The sequence below is a fragment of the Stegostoma tigrinum genome, chromosome 9 (genome assembly GCF_030684315.1).
Source record: "Stegostoma tigrinum isolate sSteTig4 chromosome 9, sSteTig4.hap1, whole genome shotgun sequence".
NCBI lineage: Eukaryota > Metazoa > Chordata > Chondrichthyes > Orectolobiformes > Stegostomatidae > Stegostoma > Stegostoma tigrinum.
This window is the reverse complement of record NC_081362.1, coordinates 16,128,223-16,148,058: the sequence shown is the minus strand read 5'-3', so window position 1 is coordinate 16,148,058 and position 19,836 is coordinate 16,128,223. Positions and strand designations below refer to the sequence as shown.

The 19,836-nt window shown below is 46.9% G+C and overlaps 1 protein-coding gene across 10 annotated transcripts in view; it reads right to left on the bottom strand.

The window, feature by feature from the left end:
* Positions 1-19,836, bottom strand: part of syne1b (spectrin repeat containing, nuclear envelope 1b) — a 504,959-nt gene that overhangs the window by 139,844 nt on the left and 345,279 nt on the right. For 6 of the 10 annotated variants that reach the window (XM_059648367.1, XM_059648370.1, XM_059648364.1 and 3 more), the window contains 12 exons: positions 19,492-19,626; positions 17,575-17,699; positions 15,954-16,116; positions 14,609-14,749; positions 14,255-14,410; positions 13,804-14,010; positions 10,530-10,631; positions 8,762-8,881; positions 8,118-8,318; positions 6,978-7,151; positions 2,517-2,648; positions 740-936 (listed from right to left, as the gene is read on the bottom strand). In XM_059648367.1, the coding sequence (XP_059504350.1) occupies positions 740-936; positions 2,517-2,648; positions 6,978-7,151; positions 8,118-8,318; positions 8,762-8,881; positions 10,530-10,631; positions 13,804-14,010; positions 14,255-14,410; positions 14,609-14,749; positions 15,954-16,116; positions 17,575-17,699; positions 19,492-19,626 (1,853 nt within the window). The remainder of the gene's footprint in view (positions 1-739; positions 937-2,516; positions 2,649-6,977; positions 7,152-8,117; positions 8,319-8,761; positions 8,882-10,529; positions 10,632-13,803; positions 14,011-14,254; positions 14,411-14,608; positions 14,750-15,953; positions 16,117-17,574; positions 17,700-19,491; positions 19,627-19,836) is intronic. The other 4 variants (XM_059648365.1, XM_059648369.1, XM_059648373.1 and 1 more) reach the window with 1 other exon arrangement.

Below are 19,836 nucleotides of genomic sequence, written 5' to 3'. Positions count from 1 at the left end.
TTTTCCTCATTTCATCCTTCCTTCTATTGCAAATCACTTGCAGTCTATGCCCTCACTTTATTCATGGCTAATTACATTAATGTAACTTGTATCTAGTTGCTGCTGTGCAATAAACTGCATCTTGTTTAAAACAAAAGCATTCTCTCATTAGACTACCAAGTGGCTCTCCTTTACCACACCAGGCCTACAAGTAAAGAGGGTGGGGGTGGGGGGTAGCAGTGTACCAGAGAGACCTTACCCTCAATAGGTGTTGAGGATTCACCTTACAATAAGGAAGAGGGTAAGCAGAAGCACAATGGTTTCTTTTCAGGCTCAGACTTAGAGCTAGTCTCAGCGAAAAGCAGCAGTAAGGAGCTCTAAGCTTCATTTCAGATGCTTGAGCACACCGTCCAGGCTGGAATGCGGGATGTCTCATGTTTCCGATGGCATGTTAAAGCCGAGGGCTCGCCTGTCCACTCAAGTGGGCCTGCAAGTTTCAATGGCACTTTTGAGAATGATGAGGGGCAGTGTTCACCATATCTACCCTTCAACTAACATCACCAAATCAGCCAACCTGGTCATTGTCACATTGATGTGTGTGGGATCTTGCTGTGCGCAAACTGGCTGCAGCATCCCTCACACTTCAGCAGTGGCTGCAGAATGTGAGAGGACAGCCTGAAGTGAAAGAGCAGACTGGGAAGCCTCACAGACTGAATTTCGGACACAGTTTAGTCCCGCCGCCAGGAGTTCTCCCTTTTACCTGTTCCAGTGTTTCAGGACAGTTTCGAGTCGATGTAACTCCTTGTTCACTCTTGTAGTACTGGATAGCCAGTGCTCCCCCAGCTGGGCTATCTGAGCCTCCAGGTCTGCACAACTGATGCAGGCTAAAAGCTTCTTCCCGTCTTCCACAACTTGGTACAGCTGCGGCTGATGCTCAGTCAAGCTGCTCTTCAGCCTCTGAAACGAACAGATACCAGAACATAGAATCAGATGGAAGCCATTCAGCCCACTGAGTCTACGCCAGCCCTTCAAACAGCACCGAAGCCAGACACATGCACCAGCAGCTCGGTAAGGTGCTCTTCCACATTATACCCTATTTTATCCCAGAGGCAGGACTCACAATTATTGGCTGGTTTCCTGAAACAAAGTTGCATGCACAACCTCAGCAGCGATTGCCGGTAGGGAGGGTGGAGGGAAAGGGGCCTGTTTTCCCCGTGCCATTTCACTGTTGTCAGCTCACCTGTATGCACAAGGAGCAGGACCAACACAGGGGGCCATCATTACCTTATGGGGCGAAAGGTTCTGGTGCAGTAGTGGAAGGCGAGCTGGTTCAGGTATCTGTGCCCTGCAAACACGCAGCTTCACCCCGGACACCTGCAGCTACATGTTCCTCCTTCCCCTAGATGGGCGTCCACTCCCACTCTCCCCTCAGTCAGCCTAGCTGCTTTCCCTACTTGGGTGCCCGCACTCCTGCTCAGTCAGCCTGCCTCCTTCCCCAGATGGACGCCCACCTTTGAGCTGTGCCCAAGACAGTCCAGCCTCCCTCCCTTTGTCACCTTCTGTGCCACGTGCAACTTTGAACAGTGCAACCTGATCTCAAATGTTACACAGCACTGACAAACATACCCCAGCATGAGAAAGCAGCAGCTTTCTGCCCCAAAATCCAGGGCTACTTTACCTGCAGCACACCACTTTGTCACCCAGTTGTGACTCTGAATGCATGGGCAGCCCAAGTGGCCAAACAAATAGGCCAGGGCATTGGGTAGGCTGGCTGCAGGTACCATTTAATGTGGGAAAACACAGTTTAACAAAAAAAAAGGCACTGAACGGGCGTGTGGATGAAAGAGAGATGACTAAGATTCAAATCCATAATCCACAATATAGGTTACACACAATGAGACTGTGTGCAGTTTTGATCCTTGGTAAGGGAAGAACATGGATGTCATTGAGAGATTACGGTGTTGTGCTAACAGGATGAAGGCAGGGACAAGGCTTGAGATAACGGACCTTGCAGGCAAAGTAGGGCACAAGATCCATCCCATCTCTTCAAACATAATCTTCATCAGGCCTTCCAACACTCTTCCAATGACATGTCCATTTTGAAGGTATCAAAGTGCGGAAAAGAACTCATGAAGAAATTTGAAGACGAGAGTTTAGGAGATTAAGAATGATCCAATCAAAACTTGAAAAGGTTTAGCTGAGAAAACGATTTCCTTTCCTGGGCAAATTAAGAGAGCATGGGGGTATGCTCTTAAAGTTAGTGCTAGGCCATTTCAGAGTGACGGTGGACATGATGAGAGGAAATGTGGAGCTTTGATCCTAAGGGACTGGATGCATAAGGTCTAATGGAACTTTCAAGATTGGGATTGTTGGGTTACCACACCTGGGTATCAGGGGGCACCTGGGCAAAAGTTCATTAAATGGATCTGAAGAGTTAACAAGCCACGATTGAATAGAATGGTGGGGCAAGCTGTTCGAGTTGAATGGCCTCTGCCTGTTCCTGTTGTTAAGGGACACTGGCTGAAACACAAACTGACCTGATACAGAGCGATCCGTTCGGTGAGCCGTTCTTCAGATTCCTCCACCAGACCAGCACCGGGAATGCTGTTCTCCACCCCTTCCAGTTGTCTGTACAGAGCCTCGTAATCCCTCGCCAGGTTAGTCCAGGTCTAAAGGGGGAGAGAAAGCAGAACACCTCAGACACTGTTGCTCCAAAGGCTATGGATCACTGAGAATCTTTAACAAAAAAATTGTCAAAAATCCAGGGGAGGGGTTTATTCTGCCGGTTTTCTATGACCTCTCCTTCCTCGCCGACTCATTCCCATAAATGAAGCGCATGCAAACTGGAATGTGCACATTGTTAGCCTAACATTCATTAATCACAGCAAGGTATAGAAAACAAAACAGATAACCCTTACGCTATGCAGTCAGGAGTGTGATGGAATACTCCCTGCTTGTCTGGATGAATGCAGCCCCAGCAACACACAAGAAGCTTGATACCATTCTGGACAAAGCAAGCCACTTGGTTGGCATCACATCCACAAGCATCCACTCCCTCCAACGTTGACACTGAGTAGCAGCAGCGTGTACCGTTTACAAGCTGCACTGCGGGTGCTCATCACTGCACATTAGACAGCACATTCCAAACCCATGACCGCTACCATCCAGATGGATGACAATGGGAACACCACCAGCTTCAAGTTCTCCTCCAAGTCTCTCACCATCCTGACTTGGAAATAGTCAGTTTCGATAGGTCGGAATCCTGGAATTCCCTCCCTAAGGGCATTGTGGGGCTACCGCAGCACATAGGCAGCAGCAGTTCAAGAAGGCAGCTCACCACCATCTATTCAAGGGCAACTAGGGACGGGTAATAAATGCTGGCTCAGCCAAAGATACCCAGGGCCAACGAGTAAATTTTAATAAGTATACCTTCTACAGAAATGTATCACGTCACCCTGAGTTTCTCTTCTCGTAAGCAGATTGATAATATAGCCAAAGTGTGACACAGGCTCTCAACTAACAGAGAATTTATTAATTAAATCAGGTGCTGGAATAAAATGAGAGAATTCTGTGTTCACATCACCCGGTAGTATTCTTTCTGAGATATAATGAAGACGAAGGGCACCTGGGTAGCACCAACCCAGTTCTCCCACCCCATGACTCCCTATATGGGGCTTTCCACATGCTATCAAAAGAGCAATGAAGCTGGAAACTCAAGCAAACCTCCTCATGAGCAGGCAATGCAGACATCTACTTCAGTATTCTCCTTAATGCAGAATAAAAAGACATCATTTGCTCTCTTTTTGCACATGGATCTTAAAGCCAAAGGCCATTTCTTACACTGTGCAGCAATTTTGTAGTCAGTCCAACTTGTCTACTGGCCAACGCACACTTTCTAATGGTCGAACAGCGAGCATTGACAAACTCTACGTTCCTTTTAAGTTGAGGGGCTTTTAAAAATAAAAAATCGCAAAAGGGTGCATTTCTCTATCAAAAATGCAGGCACCTCCTGATCGAAACATACAATACTTCAGCACGTAATATGAATTTTGGAGGCCCTTTAATCTAAATGAGTAAATTATTTTACTGTGGGGAAAGAAATGGAGGCTAGAGAGAACTCAAGGAAATAAATATTGATGTTTTGAAAATAGTCACATTACAGAAGAGGGAGCGCAGGAGGTCTTAGAAAACAAACATGGATAAATCCCCAGGACCTGATCGAGTGTATCCCAGAATGTTGTGGGAAGTTGGGAAGAAATTACAAGGCCCACAGAAGAAATATGTGTCTCATCTTTAACGATGGGGGTGAGGTGCGAGAGGACTATAGGGTGGCTAATGTTGTGCCTTTATTTAAGAAACACTGTTAGGAGAAACCTGGCAACTATAGACCTGTGGGCCTGACATCGGCAGTGGGTATGTTGTTGGAAGTGATTCCGAAAGATAAGATTTACATGGAGAGGCAAGGACCAATGAGGGCAGTCTGCACGGCTTTGTCTCTCACAAACTCGATTGAGTTTTTTTCAGGAAGTAACCAATAGGATAGTTGAAGGCAGAGCAGTATATGTTGTTTACTTGGTCTTTAGCAAAGTCTTTGATAAGGTTCTGTAAGGTAGACTAATTAGTAAATTTAGGTCACATGGGATTCAGGGTGAGTTTGCCAATTGGATACAAAATTGGCTTTAATGCCAGGAGGCAGTGTGGTGGCTGACGGCTGTTTGTCAGACTGGAGGCCCTTGACAAGCAGTGTTCCACAGAGATTAGATTAGATTCCTTACAGTGTGGAAACAGGCCCTTTGGCCCAACAAGTCCACACCACCCCTTGAAGCATCCTACCCAGACCCATCCCTCTATAACTCACGCACCCCTGAACACTACGGGCAATTTAGCATGGCCAATCCACCCTAGCCTGCACATCTTTGGACTGTGGGAGGAAACCGGAGCACCCAGAGGAAACCCACGCAGACACGGGGAGAATGTGCAAACTCCACACAGACAGTCACCCGAGGCTGGAATCGAACCTGGGTCCCTGGCACTGTGAGGCTGCAGTGCTAACAGATCAGTGTTGTTTATTTGTTTAAGATTTATATGAAGTGATTTATGTAAGAATGTAAGAGGCATGGTTAGTAACTTTGTGAATGACACCAAAATTGGTGGTATAGTGACCAGTGAAGAAGAAGGTTATCTAATATTACACAGGGTCTTTTGTGTCAATGGGCTGAGGGGTGGCAGGAGGGAGTTTAACTTGGATAAATGTTAGGTATTGCATTTTGTTGAGACAAACAGGGGCAGAACTTATACAATTAATGGTAGAGCCCTGGGCAGTGCTGTAGGATTGAGAGACATGTGGTTCAGATACACAATTCTTTGAAGTTTGTGCCACAAGTAGACAGGGTGATTAAGAAGGCATTTTGCACACTTGCCTTCATCGCTCAGACCTTCCAGTACAGGGGTTGGGATGTCATGTTGAGGTTGCACAGGATATTGGTGAGGCCTCTTCTGATGAAGTACAGTTCTGCTCGCCCTATTACAGGAAGGATATTATTAAACTGGTTCAGAAATCACACAACACCAGGCTATAGTCCAACAGGTTTATTTGAAATCACAAGCTTTTCGAGCACTGCCCCTTCACTTTTACAAAGGGGCTGCAATCTAAAAGCTGGTGATTTCAAATAAACCTGTTGGACCATAGCCTGGTGTTGTGTGATTTCCAAGGTTATCCACCCTAGTCCAAACAGCAGCAGCTCCACATCATCATTATCAAACTGTAGAGGGTTCAGAAAAGATTGACCTGTTATGTTGCCAGGAAAGTTTGAGTTATAAAAGTAGGCTGAAAAGGCTAGCACTTTCTTCACTGGAACATAGGAGGTTGAAGAGTAACCTGTGCAGAAGTTGATAAAATCATGAGGGACATAGATATGAATGTCAGGTGTTTTTTCGCCTGAGGTGAGAGAGTTCAAAACTAAGGGGCATATGTTTAAAGTGAGGGGAGGAAGTTTTACAAAGGGCATGAGGGGTATCTTTTTTTTACACAGTGACAAGAGTGTGGAACAAACTGCCAGAGGATGTGGTGGATGGAGGTTCAGTTACAACATTTAAAAGGCATTTGGGGAAGTACATGAATAGGAAAGGTTTGGAGGGATATGGGCCAGAAGCAGGCAAGTAGAACTAGTTTAGTTTGGGAACAGTCAGCATGGACTAGTTGGACCAAAGGATCTGTTTTCATGCTGTATGACTTTATAACACAATACATCCCAAACATTTACACTTAGCTCACCAAACTCAGTGACCCTGTGTTCACAGCTCACATTTGTTCTTTTGAGATATTTCTGGTGTGATCCTGCTTTATTCAATGTCGATGTTATGTTAATTGCATTGTTAGACTTAAAGATAAACTGGTGGGAGGACATTAAGTACGTACATAATCTGGGACACTGAGATAATGATTAGTAGGGAGGCAGCTATGAGCAAAGCTGCATTTTGTGAATAGATCTACTATCAAGGAAAAGTACTATATTTGCTTCCCAATTGATCCTGTGCCATTTCTAAACTCAGTACAGAGGAAATCCAGGAAGATCCGGGCAGTGCAGAAGTCATGTGATACAATATATGTAACAACTGAGTTGGAAGAAGTTCCAAATAGTCAGGACTGACAGCAGAAAGATTTATCAAAACAGATCCCAGGCTAGAATATCTTCTCTCAATTCTGGTAAGATTTCAATAGAAATACAAGTATTCACTTACCCTGGAATAATCAGACAAATCAGCTTTGGGTCATTTTTCTGTCATGTTTGGAATTACTTTCCCAACAATGTTTTAGTTTATTGTATGATCATCATTAGCTGAGATGACTTCACTTGTGACTTCTCCTGATCCTAAAAATAATCTTGGAGACCAAGATTATTTGGGACGGTAGAGTATTTCTGCAGTAACCTTTATCGGAGATACACAGCAAATCACAGCAAGCTGCCATCACTTCAGAATCCGAGTCAAACGCTTACCTCAAAAATGCTTTCTAGTTCCACACCTTTCTTGTGAGCCTCCTGCAGTAAAGCTGAGGCCTTGCTCATCAGTTCCTGCTGGGAGCTGCTTTCTTTCTGGTGGATACAGGAGCTTACTTTTTTCCAAAGCGTTTCCGTGAGGATTTTGTGAGATTCCAACCCTTGGAAAAATTCCTGTAACAAAGTTCAGAAACATGATCAACTTGGAAAACACTTCATTAATTAATCACGGGGAAGGGCTCCGGGGGAGACTTCCCTGCAGCCAGAGAACTTTACAACCAATAAGAATCGAGCACTTTTTCCACACCACAGAGAAGGAATAGAGAGGAAGTGTGCTCAACAAGGCCGGGTGACTACAGGACGAAGAGAACAAATGAAGCAGAGGATTTCCTTTCCTCCTTCTTCTCTTTTGTTAATTTTTTTTAGGTTTTTGACTTAAACTTACTTTGTGGACAGAACAGCAGCGAGTGTTGCAGCAGCTGAGGACCACAGCGGAGCGGGACGGTCAGCGCGCTGGGCGCCCAGAGCGGAGCGGGACGGTCAGCGCGCTGGGCGCCCAGAGCGGAGCGGGACGGTCAGTGCGCTGGGCGCCCAGAGCGGAGCGGGACGGTCAGCAGGCCCAGAGCAGTCCGGGCAGTCTGGTTTGGGGCAGCTGGCAGTCATGGCGGGGGGAGGGGGGGGTGGAATGTGGCAGCAAGGACACATATGGAAAGCCCCCAGCGCAGAGCAACTGCAGGCTATGGAAGGACTGTAACGGTTATCCTTTAATGTTATTTATTTATTTTCCTAAGTGATACCTAATTTAGAACTGTAATGTAGAACTTCAGCTTTTTTTCTGTGTTCCACTACTTTTTAGGCTAAGATTTGTATCCAGGTACTTTGTAGCTAAGATGGTGCAGTGTGTCGTGCCATCATACACTTTTCACTGCACCCCTCTACTTTTGCACCTGAGTACATGTGACAATAAAACCTAATTCTAATTCTGAGGTTTATTAAGGGAGATCGGAATGGTAGGATGGAAAGACTCTGTCACCACTTGAGGGTCGAAATGGAGCACTTGCCTGTATCTGCCATACATATCTATGATCAACATCCCCATTCCATTGCTCATAGCTTGTGGTCCTGCATGCCCATGCTAACCTTGTGCTTATTCAGAAGATTCTTGACATCTTCCTTGGACGTGACCAGGATCCTCTTGTCCAGTGACATCTTCTCTTGACCTGTGTCAGTTAGATCGGCCAGATCCTGCAGCGCTTGTTCGTACTGCTCCCTCAGGGCCAAGCTCTGGTTGACGGAGCTGTGGCTGGATCCAATGATCATCGTCAACTCTTCGTACATATCCTTTAAAGGGCACGGAAAGCGTCATGAAATGCAAAGGAACCAGTGCAATGACTGTCTATCGGCTCTGTTACGGAATACTCAACAGCTGCAGGAGTGCAGGTTGACATGTGCATGCAGGGAAATACTTTATAATCTGTGTCCAAAACCAATTTCTGCCTCAATGTTATGTGCAACCCACAGCCACATACAGCTGACAAAACCAACCAACTCACTACACAAAAAGCAGACTCAACCAGCTAATGTAACACTACTAAATGGAATCAGTCTGAGGAGAAGACAGTGACATGGGATTGTGTAAAGCCTGAATTCAGCACAGGTTTGATTTATCCCCGTTCTCCATCTAAACTCTCCGTTTCTGTGAGGAAAAGGGTTTCAGTCAATGGTGGAACTGATCTTGGCAGTGATCTTTCCCAGAGAAACGTTTGCACTAAGAGTCTCCAGACCTGTACTTTAGAGAGGTCCAGTAGTATAGCCTGATCCGGCTGCAGCTTCTCTCCTCGCTCCTTCAAATGGCCGATACGGGTCTCAAATTCCCTCAGGTCATCTTCTGCCTGCAATATAGCCTGTGAACAAAAAGGGACAGATTTTACTGTAGCTTCCAGAAGCGTTTATTATAACTCAGTCATCTCGGGTCATGGGGCAGCATGACGAGCATGGAGGGTCTTTTACGTCCTTTTCATTGCACACAAACGATGAGTGATGATGACGCCAGCCTTCAATAGTTACACCTTGGTTCAGCATTACTGGGAAAGTCTGATTAATTAACTTTGTTTGGATGGGTGGATAGGAAGTCACAATCTTACGTGCTCATAAGTGTTGTTTCAAAAGAGAGAGAGAGCGAGAGAGAATAATGGAGGCTCCTCTGATGCTGCTTGGCCTGCTGTGTTCATCCAGCTCTACACCTTGTTATTTCTGATACTGGCAGGTTTGCCCAAGAGGACAGATCAATTTGATGGGCCTGGATTCAACACAGTGTATCTGGGACCGAGCAGTATGGTCTCACAGTAAAGGTGTCGCCCATTTAAGACAGAGAAGAGGATCAAATTCTTCCTTCAGAGGGTAGTAAATCTGTGGAAGTCTTTACTGCAGAGAGCTGTTCAGATTGGGTCATTAGGTGTATTCAAGGCTCAGATGGACAGATTTTCAATTGGTAAGGGAAGGAATCAAGAGTTATGGAGAAAATGCAACTGAGTGGAGTTGAGGATTATCAAATCAGCCATGATCTCACTGAATGGCAGCTCAGATGACTCAATAGGCTGAATGGTCTACTTCTGCTCTTACATCTTATAGTCTTAAAGTTTAGAGTATGACGTGGAGATACCGGTGTTGGACTGGCATGGACAAAGTCCGAAGTCACATGACACCAGATTATAGTCCAACGGGTCTATTTGGCGTCACAAGCTTTTGGTGCACTGCCCCTTCGTCAAGTCAAGCGGGACCTTCATCTGACAAAGCAGTAATGCCCGGAAAGCGTGTGATATCACATAAATCTGTTGCACTATAACCTAGTATCATGTGACTTTTGGCTTTATAGTATAGTTCAGAGGATGCAGGGTGGTACCTCCTTCCTCGGCCCTTTGTGTTAAATCGGAGGTCATTCTCCCGGTGTGCTGCCTCTTCAAAAAGTCACCCTCTCCCAGTGCCCGCCTTTCTGTCCCACATGAACCTCTGCCCTCTCCTTCCCCCATGACCCATCAGATTGGCCCCATTCAGATCTGGGTCCATCGCTCGACCCCAAGTTCTTGACCTGCCTGCAGTACCAGCAATGGCCACAAATTCTAATGGGCGCTCTCTGGCCACTCAAGGAGATGGAGATGGAGGGCCGGTGAATAAAATGTCATTGGCAGCAGTGGGTATGGGGGAGGAGCATGCTAAGAGGATGTGTGCTCAATCCCAAAATATAAGCCAGGAACTCATCACCAGAAAGAACATTTCGCCCACTGCAAACTGGATAATTGGAAAGGAAGGATACATATACGATAAGCAGGAATAGGATTATGGGAGAAGGCCTATCACCAAACATGAGCTGGATGGCTTCCTTCTCTATTGCAAAGTCAGAAATTCCCAAATGCTTTCAAGGAAACAAAGTGCAATCATGATTAGAAGTTATGTCCTTCCCTCCAATATCTACCTTGAAATACTATCTAAAGCCAGGAACAACTGAAGTTGTAGCTTCGTCCAAACCGGATACAAAACAGGAATGATTTTTACCTGCAGTTGCTCTGTGACTGTGTGCTCCAAAGCCTCAGCTAGTTTTTGTAGGACAACGTATTTACTATCAGCCAGGGAGGTGATCAGCAGCTTCAGCTCAGTCTGCAAACAGCAAAGAACAACGAGGGGGTTTGAAAAGGGTCAAGATTCTGCTTCCACAAGTTTCCATTTTTAGACACACATCAAGAATGGTGCAGTCAGTGAATCAAACTGACCTACAAACTCAACCACTAGTGCAACTCAACCACAGCAGAGGCCCTTGTTCTGTACATCTCCTTCATACTGCCCAAATACACTGCCACTCCATTCACAAATTCAGAATCCTGAACTCCAAGGGCTCATAGAACCGTAAAGTCCCTACAGTGTGAAACCAGGCCATTTGGCCCATCGAGTCCACACCAACCCTCTGTAGAACATCCCACCCAGGCTCCCCCTCCCCTAACCCTACCCCTGTAATCCTGCATTTCCCATGGCTCACCCACCTAGCCTACAAATCCTTGAACATCATGGGCATTTTAGGATGGCCAATCCATCAAACCTGCGCATTTTTAGACTGTGGGAAGACACCCATAGAGAGTCAGGGAGAACGTGCAAATTCCACACACACACACAGTCATCCGAGAGTGGAATCGAACCCAGGTCCCTGCCGCAGTGAGGCAGCACTGCTAACCACTGTGCTATTGTGCCACCCAAGCTCAAGCTTTGTGGATTTGTACCTTGAATCTCTGAGACAGATCCTAATTGCACAGTGTGAACCAGACTTATTTGGTATCAAACTTGCCTCCAAGGTTGAAGGTTTATGGTCCAGAGTCCTGAGCATGTACTTGACATCGATTTTTGAGTGTCATGCTGAGGGGGTGCTTCATAGTCAGAAATACTGTGTAAAAGTTCCAGTGCTACTTTTCAAAATACCAGAAGGCTCTTGTAGAATCCTTACAGTGCAGATACAGGCCATTTGGCCCACCGAGTCTGAACTGATCCTCTGCAGGGCACTGCAACCAGACTCATCCCTCACCCTATCCCCATCACCCCACATTTCCCATGGCTAACCCACCTAGCCCGTACATCCCTGGACATTGTGAACAATTTAGCATGGCCAATCCACCCTAACCTGCACATCTTTGGAGTGTGGGAGGAAACTGGAGAACCCAGAGGGAACCCATGCATACACAGGGAGAATGTGCAAACTCCACACAGATAGCCACCCGAAGGTGGAATCGAACTTGAGTCCCTTGCATTGTGAGGTAGCAGTGCTAACCACTGAGCCACCATGCCGCCCTCTATCCACATGTGGACACATATTTCTCAGCCAATATCACTGAAACAGATTGTCCAATCATTTCTTTCATTGCTTGCGGGGCATTAGTGCGGCCAAATGGCTGTTGCATTTTCTACAACAAGACAACTAAAGCAAAGCAGTAACCTACTTTGGGCGTCTTCTGAGGACATGAAAGGCGCTATATAAATGCAATTTCTTTTCTCTTGTATTCCAACAGAGCCGTGGATATTCCCTGTTCGGTGATATTTCAATAGGATCTGTTACTGATCCACCAAAAAACAGTGGTGATACAAAGAGCGCCATCCACAGCTCCTGGCACACCACGTCCGAATCAAGGAAACCAGAAAGTGGGGTTAAAGTGTGAACAGAATCGCTGGTCTGGACGAGTGAGGTTATCATGGTTTGGCAGTCAAATATAGCCCACAGTTCAGTCACTCTATTTCACTGGTGCTAGTCTGGCAGCCAAAGACTATGTAAGCAAACAAGTATTTTGTAGAGCAGGAGAGTAGCTGGTTGTTGAGCATGGAAAGGGCACAATTCAGCATCTCCAGGAAAACCACCCTTACAGCAATTCCAAACCACACCATTCTCAGCTTCTTGTGAACAAAATGTGACAAACCACCACCAGTGTAAGAATGCTAGGCCCTGGGACTCCCCCAGGTCCCTGTGCCTTGCCAGCCATCTCCCTAAAATATGGCTCATTGTCAATCTTTCCCACTTGCTACACCTTTCCCTCCTCCTTCCCCTTGTGAAATACGGAAAAACCCTTTCTGTGCAAGTTTTAAGTGGTACGTGCAATTTGCAGCCCTATGCAGACATGGGTAACATTTTTCACACAGACAGGGTGGTGCCTGCATGCAATGAGCTGGCAGAGGTAGTGGCAGAGGCTGGTACAGTTACAAGTCCTTGATGAATGTCGCTGCTCTACAGTAACAATGTGCTTCATTTCAGACTGCTCTTCTCAGTCCCGGGCAGAATCAGCCAGATTGTGACGGCAACAACTTCTCCAACTGCTTCTGCAATGCCAGACTGGACCTTCATTCATCCATTAAAGTTCTGTTCTCAATTACTCTCAGAACAGTGAAAATGGCGCATGTTGGTAACAGCTTGTCCAGGCCAATGGATAGTATATCAGCAAAACCTTTCAGATACTTTTCAATATTCAGCATCACTTTGAAGCAATTATAGCTCCTGATGTGTTTTAAGATCGTGGGAGGAAGCCTACTTAATGTTCAATATGCAAATGGCACACAATTTAAATCAATTAGAGCACCTATGGTAGAAATTTATCCGTTATTAAATTGTAATAGGTGTTAAAAATTTTCCTCGTGATCTAGCCATTATAAAGTCCCACCATAACTGACAGAACAGGAGCTAACCATGTAAAGTCATCGTTATTACACTCTGTCATCTGTGCTCGGAATATGGTCTCACACTTTTATATATTGCTACTGTACAACAGGAAAACTCCGCTCCTACTGACTCCACTTCCTGATGTGTTCCAAATTACCCTGCAGTCTGCTATTTGACTGGTCACTACCATTTGCAGCTGAAGTGTTATCTAAAATTACTCCTACCAGTTTTTAGCTGTGTACGTGCAGATATGCACTTAACAGGTGCAATTTTATTCACACAGAGGGTGGTACATGTATGGAATGAGCTGCCAGAGGAAGTGGTGGAGGCTGGTACAGCTACAATTAAAAAGCATCTGGATGGGTACATGAAAAGGAAGGGATTAGAGGGATAGGGGTCAAATACTGGCCATTGGGACTAGATTAATATAGAATATCTGGCCAGCAGGGACAAGCTGGACCAAAGGGTCTGTTTCTGTGCTATATGACTCTACATCTCCACAGCTCCAGATACTTTTCAAATCTGGGAATAGAAAAGCACATCTGCAGCAGCATCCATAGTGAGGGCACCAACCGGACTCCACCATAATCCTTCAGCGCTGTTGAGCAGAGCCAGGATAATCCTGAAGCCAGTAGCATTTACCTGGTACTCAGTCAGCTGCTGCAGCTGGTCTTTGATCTTCTCACACTGCTGCTTCACCATTAACTCCAGCGCACAAAGCCTTTCCTGCAGGCAGCTCAGCGTTTCCTCAATGACATCCTGATTCGGGGGCTCAGGCAGAATATGGAAAAAGGCATCCTTCTTCTCATTGACTTCTTCAATTACTTCCTGAATATCTTTCACAAGAGCCTGGAGTAAACACAACAGCAGGTGACATCAAGCTGCACTGCACAATAGACAGGCAAGTGACTCATTAGGAAACCCATGGTCTTTATTCCACTCCTCTCCCTGTGCCTGCACTCTGACAACCGACAATCCAAACACAAACAGAAAACCAGCCCCTCCTCTGCGCTCTACAAATACACTGCTGGTAATGCACTGTGAGGAGGTATCACCTCAAAGGTGCTACCATTAAATTTGGATGATTTCTTACCTCCTCATGATACAAGTGTGTCTCAACCTTCTCTGGGAGGCAACTTTCACTGACCAGCAAGTGATCTTCAACTCCATCCAGCCAACGAGAGGTAACTGAAACGGCGTCGTAAAACTTCTGTTCCAGTGGGAGGCTTTGCTCCTCGGCACCTTTACCCTTCACAGAGAAAGGCAGTGGAGCGTGGGGGAGGGGGAGAGGAAGAGAGAGAGAGAGAGAGAGAGAGAGAGAGAGAGAGAGAGAGAGAGAGAGAGAGAGAGAGAGAGAGAGAGAGAGAGAGAGAGAGTAAGTGATTCCGATCAATCCCCCTGCTTCCAAAGATTTGAGTAAAATGGAGAGAAAACGCACGCACTATACCTGAGGGGAAACTTCCCCGAAAGCCTGAGCCAGGCCATTCAGGAGGGATTTTGCTGTCTGCACAGACTTGTCCAATGTCTGAGCCTCCCCTTTGAATAAGACCACACTGGTCGACACCGCTCCAGGCAGACCATAAACCTGCTAACAGTGAGCAGAGGAAGGCATGAATCACAGCTATTTCACAGATCAGACTTCGGCAGGGACTGCACCCATACAAAGTTGGTGAGCAGAATTAGCAGCTAGGTCACTGCAATAGTTCGCAGTTGGGCAAATATTCTGATGGAGGACATTGCCGTAGCTGGCATTACTGCCCCCCCCGGTACAAGATCAGGTCAAACACACAGATCTCCCTGCAGCAGGCATGACCACAGAGAACAAGTGTGGGAAACAGAGTCAGCTCAACTGTACAATTCCCCCCACCACCTTCACCTGCTGCCTTCAAAACCCACTTTACAGGGTCCAGCACACAGTCCTGGCTGAAAGTTTAATGCGGTGCTGAGCAATGCCAGGGGCTACCATCTTCCAAGCCAGGCGCTCACTCACGGCCACCTCAGGATGGGCGTCAACACGTCCGCAGGAACACAAATAGGCCAATCGGCCCCTCTAGCCAGCCCTGCCATTCAAGGATTAAGGCTGATTCAACATTCCCCTTGTCTATCTTCCTGACTTTTCCCCAGAAACCTCGTTACCCCCAACTCATCAGGAATCCTGAGGCACTATTCAAACAGCAGGGCCATTGTCCCCAGCTTCTGGGTCAATCCTTATCTACAACCAGTGATGGTCTGGTCACAGCCACATTGCTGTTTCTGTCAGTTTGCTGTGTGTAATTTACTTTCTGTGTCTAATACAGCAACCAGAACTCCAAATTACTTCATAGAATCAGAGAATCCCTACAGTGTGAAAGCAGACAAGTTGGCCCTTGAGTCCACACCGACCATCCGAACAGCATTACACCCATGTACCCTCATCCTGTAACCATCCATCTCCCATTGCTAACCCACCTAGCCTGCACATCCCCAGGCACTATGCAACAATTTAGCATGGCCAATCCACCTAATCTGCACATCTTTGGATTGTGGGAGGAAGCTGGAGCACCTGGAGGAAACCCACGCAGACACGGGGAGAACGCGCAAACTCCGCACAGTCACCCAGGGGGTGGAATTGAACCTGGGTGCCTGGCACTGAGAGACAGCAGTGCTAACCACTGAGCCACTGTACCGCCTACAGCAAAGCACTTTGGGGCATCTTGAGGCTGAGAAAGGCACCACATACAGTGTTAATATAAAATCCCTCAGGTGGAGCTCCGTGTAGCTGTGGCACAGGAGTTGTGTGCCACAGCAGTTACCTTTTGCTCCTGGTTTTGCTCCAGCGCGGCTTTGAACAGCTTCTGCTTGCTGCTGATCTCCTTCTGCAGGTTCTGCCACTTGGCTCTGAGCAGCTGAAGGGCGTACAGCTTCTCTCCTTCAAAACTGAGCTCCGGCGGTAAGGTTTCAGGTTCCGCTGTCTCACTGGCAAAGCCAAAATGATTAAAAAAAAAACCCAAAACCGTAAACATCAGCAACAGTGGCTCCACGATCACCGACACGACAGCAAAGTCATTCGGGGCAGATAAACACCCTGCTGTTACCTCCACCTGCCCAGGTTCCTACCAGTCATCCCAAAAGGTGCCAAACACATTGCTGAGTCATGGTCTGCCCATGTGCACCAGCTACTTTCCCCAAGCAGCTGCTGTGTGATCTTGTTCGAGTGAGCGTCAGCAGATTACTCTGCCACACTACGCACTGTGTCCGAGATGATCACTTACTGGGGTTCACAGAGTCAAACAGACCCTTCAGCCCAACTCAAACATGCTGAATAAGTGTTGCTAAACTGAACTGAGTCCCACTTGCCTGCATTTGGCCCATTTCTCTCGAAACTTTTCCTATCCATGCACCTGTTCAAATGCCTTTTACATGTTGTAACTGTAGCAGCCTCTACCAGTACCTCAGTCAGCTCGCTCCATACACGCACTACCCGCCCGCCGTGTGAAAAAGTTGCCCCACAGGTCTCTTTTAAATCTTTCCCCTCTCACCCTAAACCTATGCCCTCTAGTTATGAGTTCCCCTACCCTGGGGAGAAGAACTCAGCTGTTTACCTTATCTATACGCTTCACGATTTTATAAACCTCTAGAAGGTCAGCCATAGGCTCCTACACTTAAGAGGAACAAGTCCCAGCCTATCCATCCTCTCCTTATAACTCAAACCCTCCAGTCTCAGTAACATCCTGGAAAATCTTTGTGCCCCGCTTTTGCAGTTTAATAACATCCTTCCAATAGGGCTGAGTAGGTCAACGGTGCCACAGGAGTCAGCAGCAAGAACCCAAGGCTTTTAGTACTCTCATGAATAGGAGGCTGGGACCAAATGGAAAATGCTGACTATTGTCCTAGTCGAGACCACTCAGTACAAAGAAAGATTCTTCCTGGTGCAAGTGATAACACACAGTGTGGAGCTGGAGGGACACAGCAGGCCAGGTAGCATCAGAGGAGCAGGAAAGCCAACGTTTCAGGTCAGGAGACTTCTTCTCTCTGGTGCACACAGCTCACCAAGTTACAGACTCTTCGAGAGCCAAGACAGAATTCTGTTCTCTATAGGAGAGTCGTTAAAGTTGCCACTCCAGGCCTGGGTGCCTAGCATTTGAAGATGTGTGTGTATGTAACTGGTACATACTGTGGACACACCGTTCTCATTCTCCCCGGCCATGAATACAGGGCAGATTCCAACTGGTGTCCGTGTGAATCAAACCTGCAGTGGTCAGCACTCACACTGAGGGCTGGAGCTCACACAGTGGGCAAAGAGGGTTCACTTCAACAACCAGCCTCATTGAGACTGACAAGCTTCCTAAAAAAACGTCATGACCCGACCCTCTCCATCACCACCATCTCTGGGGAGAGGTACCCAATGTTTAGACAAGGGCCCCAGTTACTTACATGGCCTGTGCTTTCTGCTCATCACTGACTGCCTCCACATTGCACTGCTGGGTCATGATCTTCTCTCCACTGCTGGCCACCGAGCGCAGCAGGTTCTTCTGCTCCGCCAGCTGCTGCTCCAACTCCTAGGGACACATTCAGAAAACACACCTCAACTTCCAGCCTCTAGTCACCCATCAAGGAAACTGACAACACCACGTTAGGGTCAGCCCTAGGTCCACTGCTGCCAGGAACAGGGTCACCGCTGACCCATCAGTTCATCCTTCGCCAGCTGAGCGTCTCAATCCCAGCATTCCATGCTCCTCTTCGGCTGACATTTAGGAACACCTCTGTTCTTATCCTGAACCCATACCCTTGGCACATCTTTCCTTCAGTTAATGGCTCACTTCTTTAACTCTTTTCAAACAGTGTCCTCTAGATGTGATAAGCAAGATGCTAAAGCATTGATCGATTTTAGTCATAATGGGAGGAGGCGGCACTGTCTTTCCTATGGATCACTCCTGCAGCTATTGGGAATTATCGTGCTATGGAAGCATGAGCATGAGATAGGGGAGGGGGTGGAATTGAGGGGGGAACTCCCTCACCTCAAGAACATTCAAGAATTAGTTGGACTGCCATACGGGTCATCGTCATAAACTTCTGATGCCAGTATGCAAATAATGATGCGGAGGTGCCGGTGTTGGACTGGGGTGGATATAGTCAAAAGTCACACGACACCCGGTTATAGTCCAACAGGTCTTTGTGAAATGACAAGGTTTCGCAGCACTGCCCCTTTGTCACCTGCACCTGACGCTCTGAAAGCTTGTGATTTCAAATAAACCTGATAGGCTAGAACCTAGTGTCATGTAAGAAACACACCCTGCTGGTCGCTAAGTCCCTTGCAACCACAATCCCACCATGACTTCCTAACATGGCACAATGCGTATCCTAAATACCTACAGCTCAGGTAATGCAGTGTTATAATAATGTACATTAGTTCGACCCTACCTGAGTAATAGGCAACCCCCCACAGTGAAACCCTTTTGGCATCAGATGTGGCAAAGAGGAAATGCAGTCTTGCTTCGAAGGCTCTCCCCATTATGCTGGTCAATAGCTATCCACTAAATAGCCAACCCCTGTCCTACACCATGCTCCTGTTTGAGGCAAATGTGAAAATTGGCTCTATTGATTTCTACATGACAATGGTGACTACAGGTCAAAAGGGCCACAGGGCTGGATGCAAACAGCATCAAGATATCCCGAGACTGTGCAAGTTCACCCTTCCTCTGGTGCCAAAGGTGCTGGCTCAAACTCAGCAAACTCCAGGCGCACCATCTTGTCTGACACAAGCCTGACCAAGGAGCACTGACAAAGTAAATTAACTGTGGCAGCTTCATACTCCATGACAGCGCCAGTCTCAGTTCCTGATGGAAGGTCTGCATACCATCCAGCTGGCCGATCAGATTACAAACCCTAACCAATCTTTACCGATCGATAATCAACCCATTACCCTGCATCAGCAGGGGCTCACCGGGGACTCCACATCAAATGTAGAGTCATCTTATTCTGTACATCTCGATGCCATGCAACACAGTATACTTCCATTTACTGCAGTAGTTCACACAGTACATACTATAGGGCACTTGTAAAATGTAATAAAGAAGATTCTCAACAACCCCTCTGACAAACTGCAACTGGTAACCCGCAATGAGAAAATACTTCTTCCAACGTCCCCCTTCACTTTATTCAGAAAGAGCTTATCAACAAACAGATGCGAGATTTCACTGTCTACTCTGAAAAGAGTCTTATTCATTGTGAAAGCTCAAACTCAATCTTTCCTGCCAATCTCCACTTCAAAGTGGAATTCTGGCCTTTATTGAAATAAGAACTCTCATCACTGAGGCTCAGCTTTCGGTGACCAATACGAGGATCACTTGCCTTCTGTCGCTGTCGGCAGTTCTGCTGGTGCTGGTAACGAGAAGCTTGAGCGTGGACCAGCCACTCCTGGACACTGGGGCTGGTGTGGAACGTCAAATCTGTTTCTGCATCCTCCCTTTCCTGCACCACACCATGCTTAAATCACAGAGAAAAAGAGACACACAGTTACTCGAAAATACACTTTTACTTCCACCAAACCACACCTAACTGTTTCCTTTTTGTGATTTATTCGCTCACAGAACGAGGGTGCCGCTGGCTGGGTTACCAGTCATTGTGCTGGAGATGGTGGTAGGGAGTCACCGTTCTGTGCAGCCACACCATTAATTATGTTGGAAGAGAGTGCCA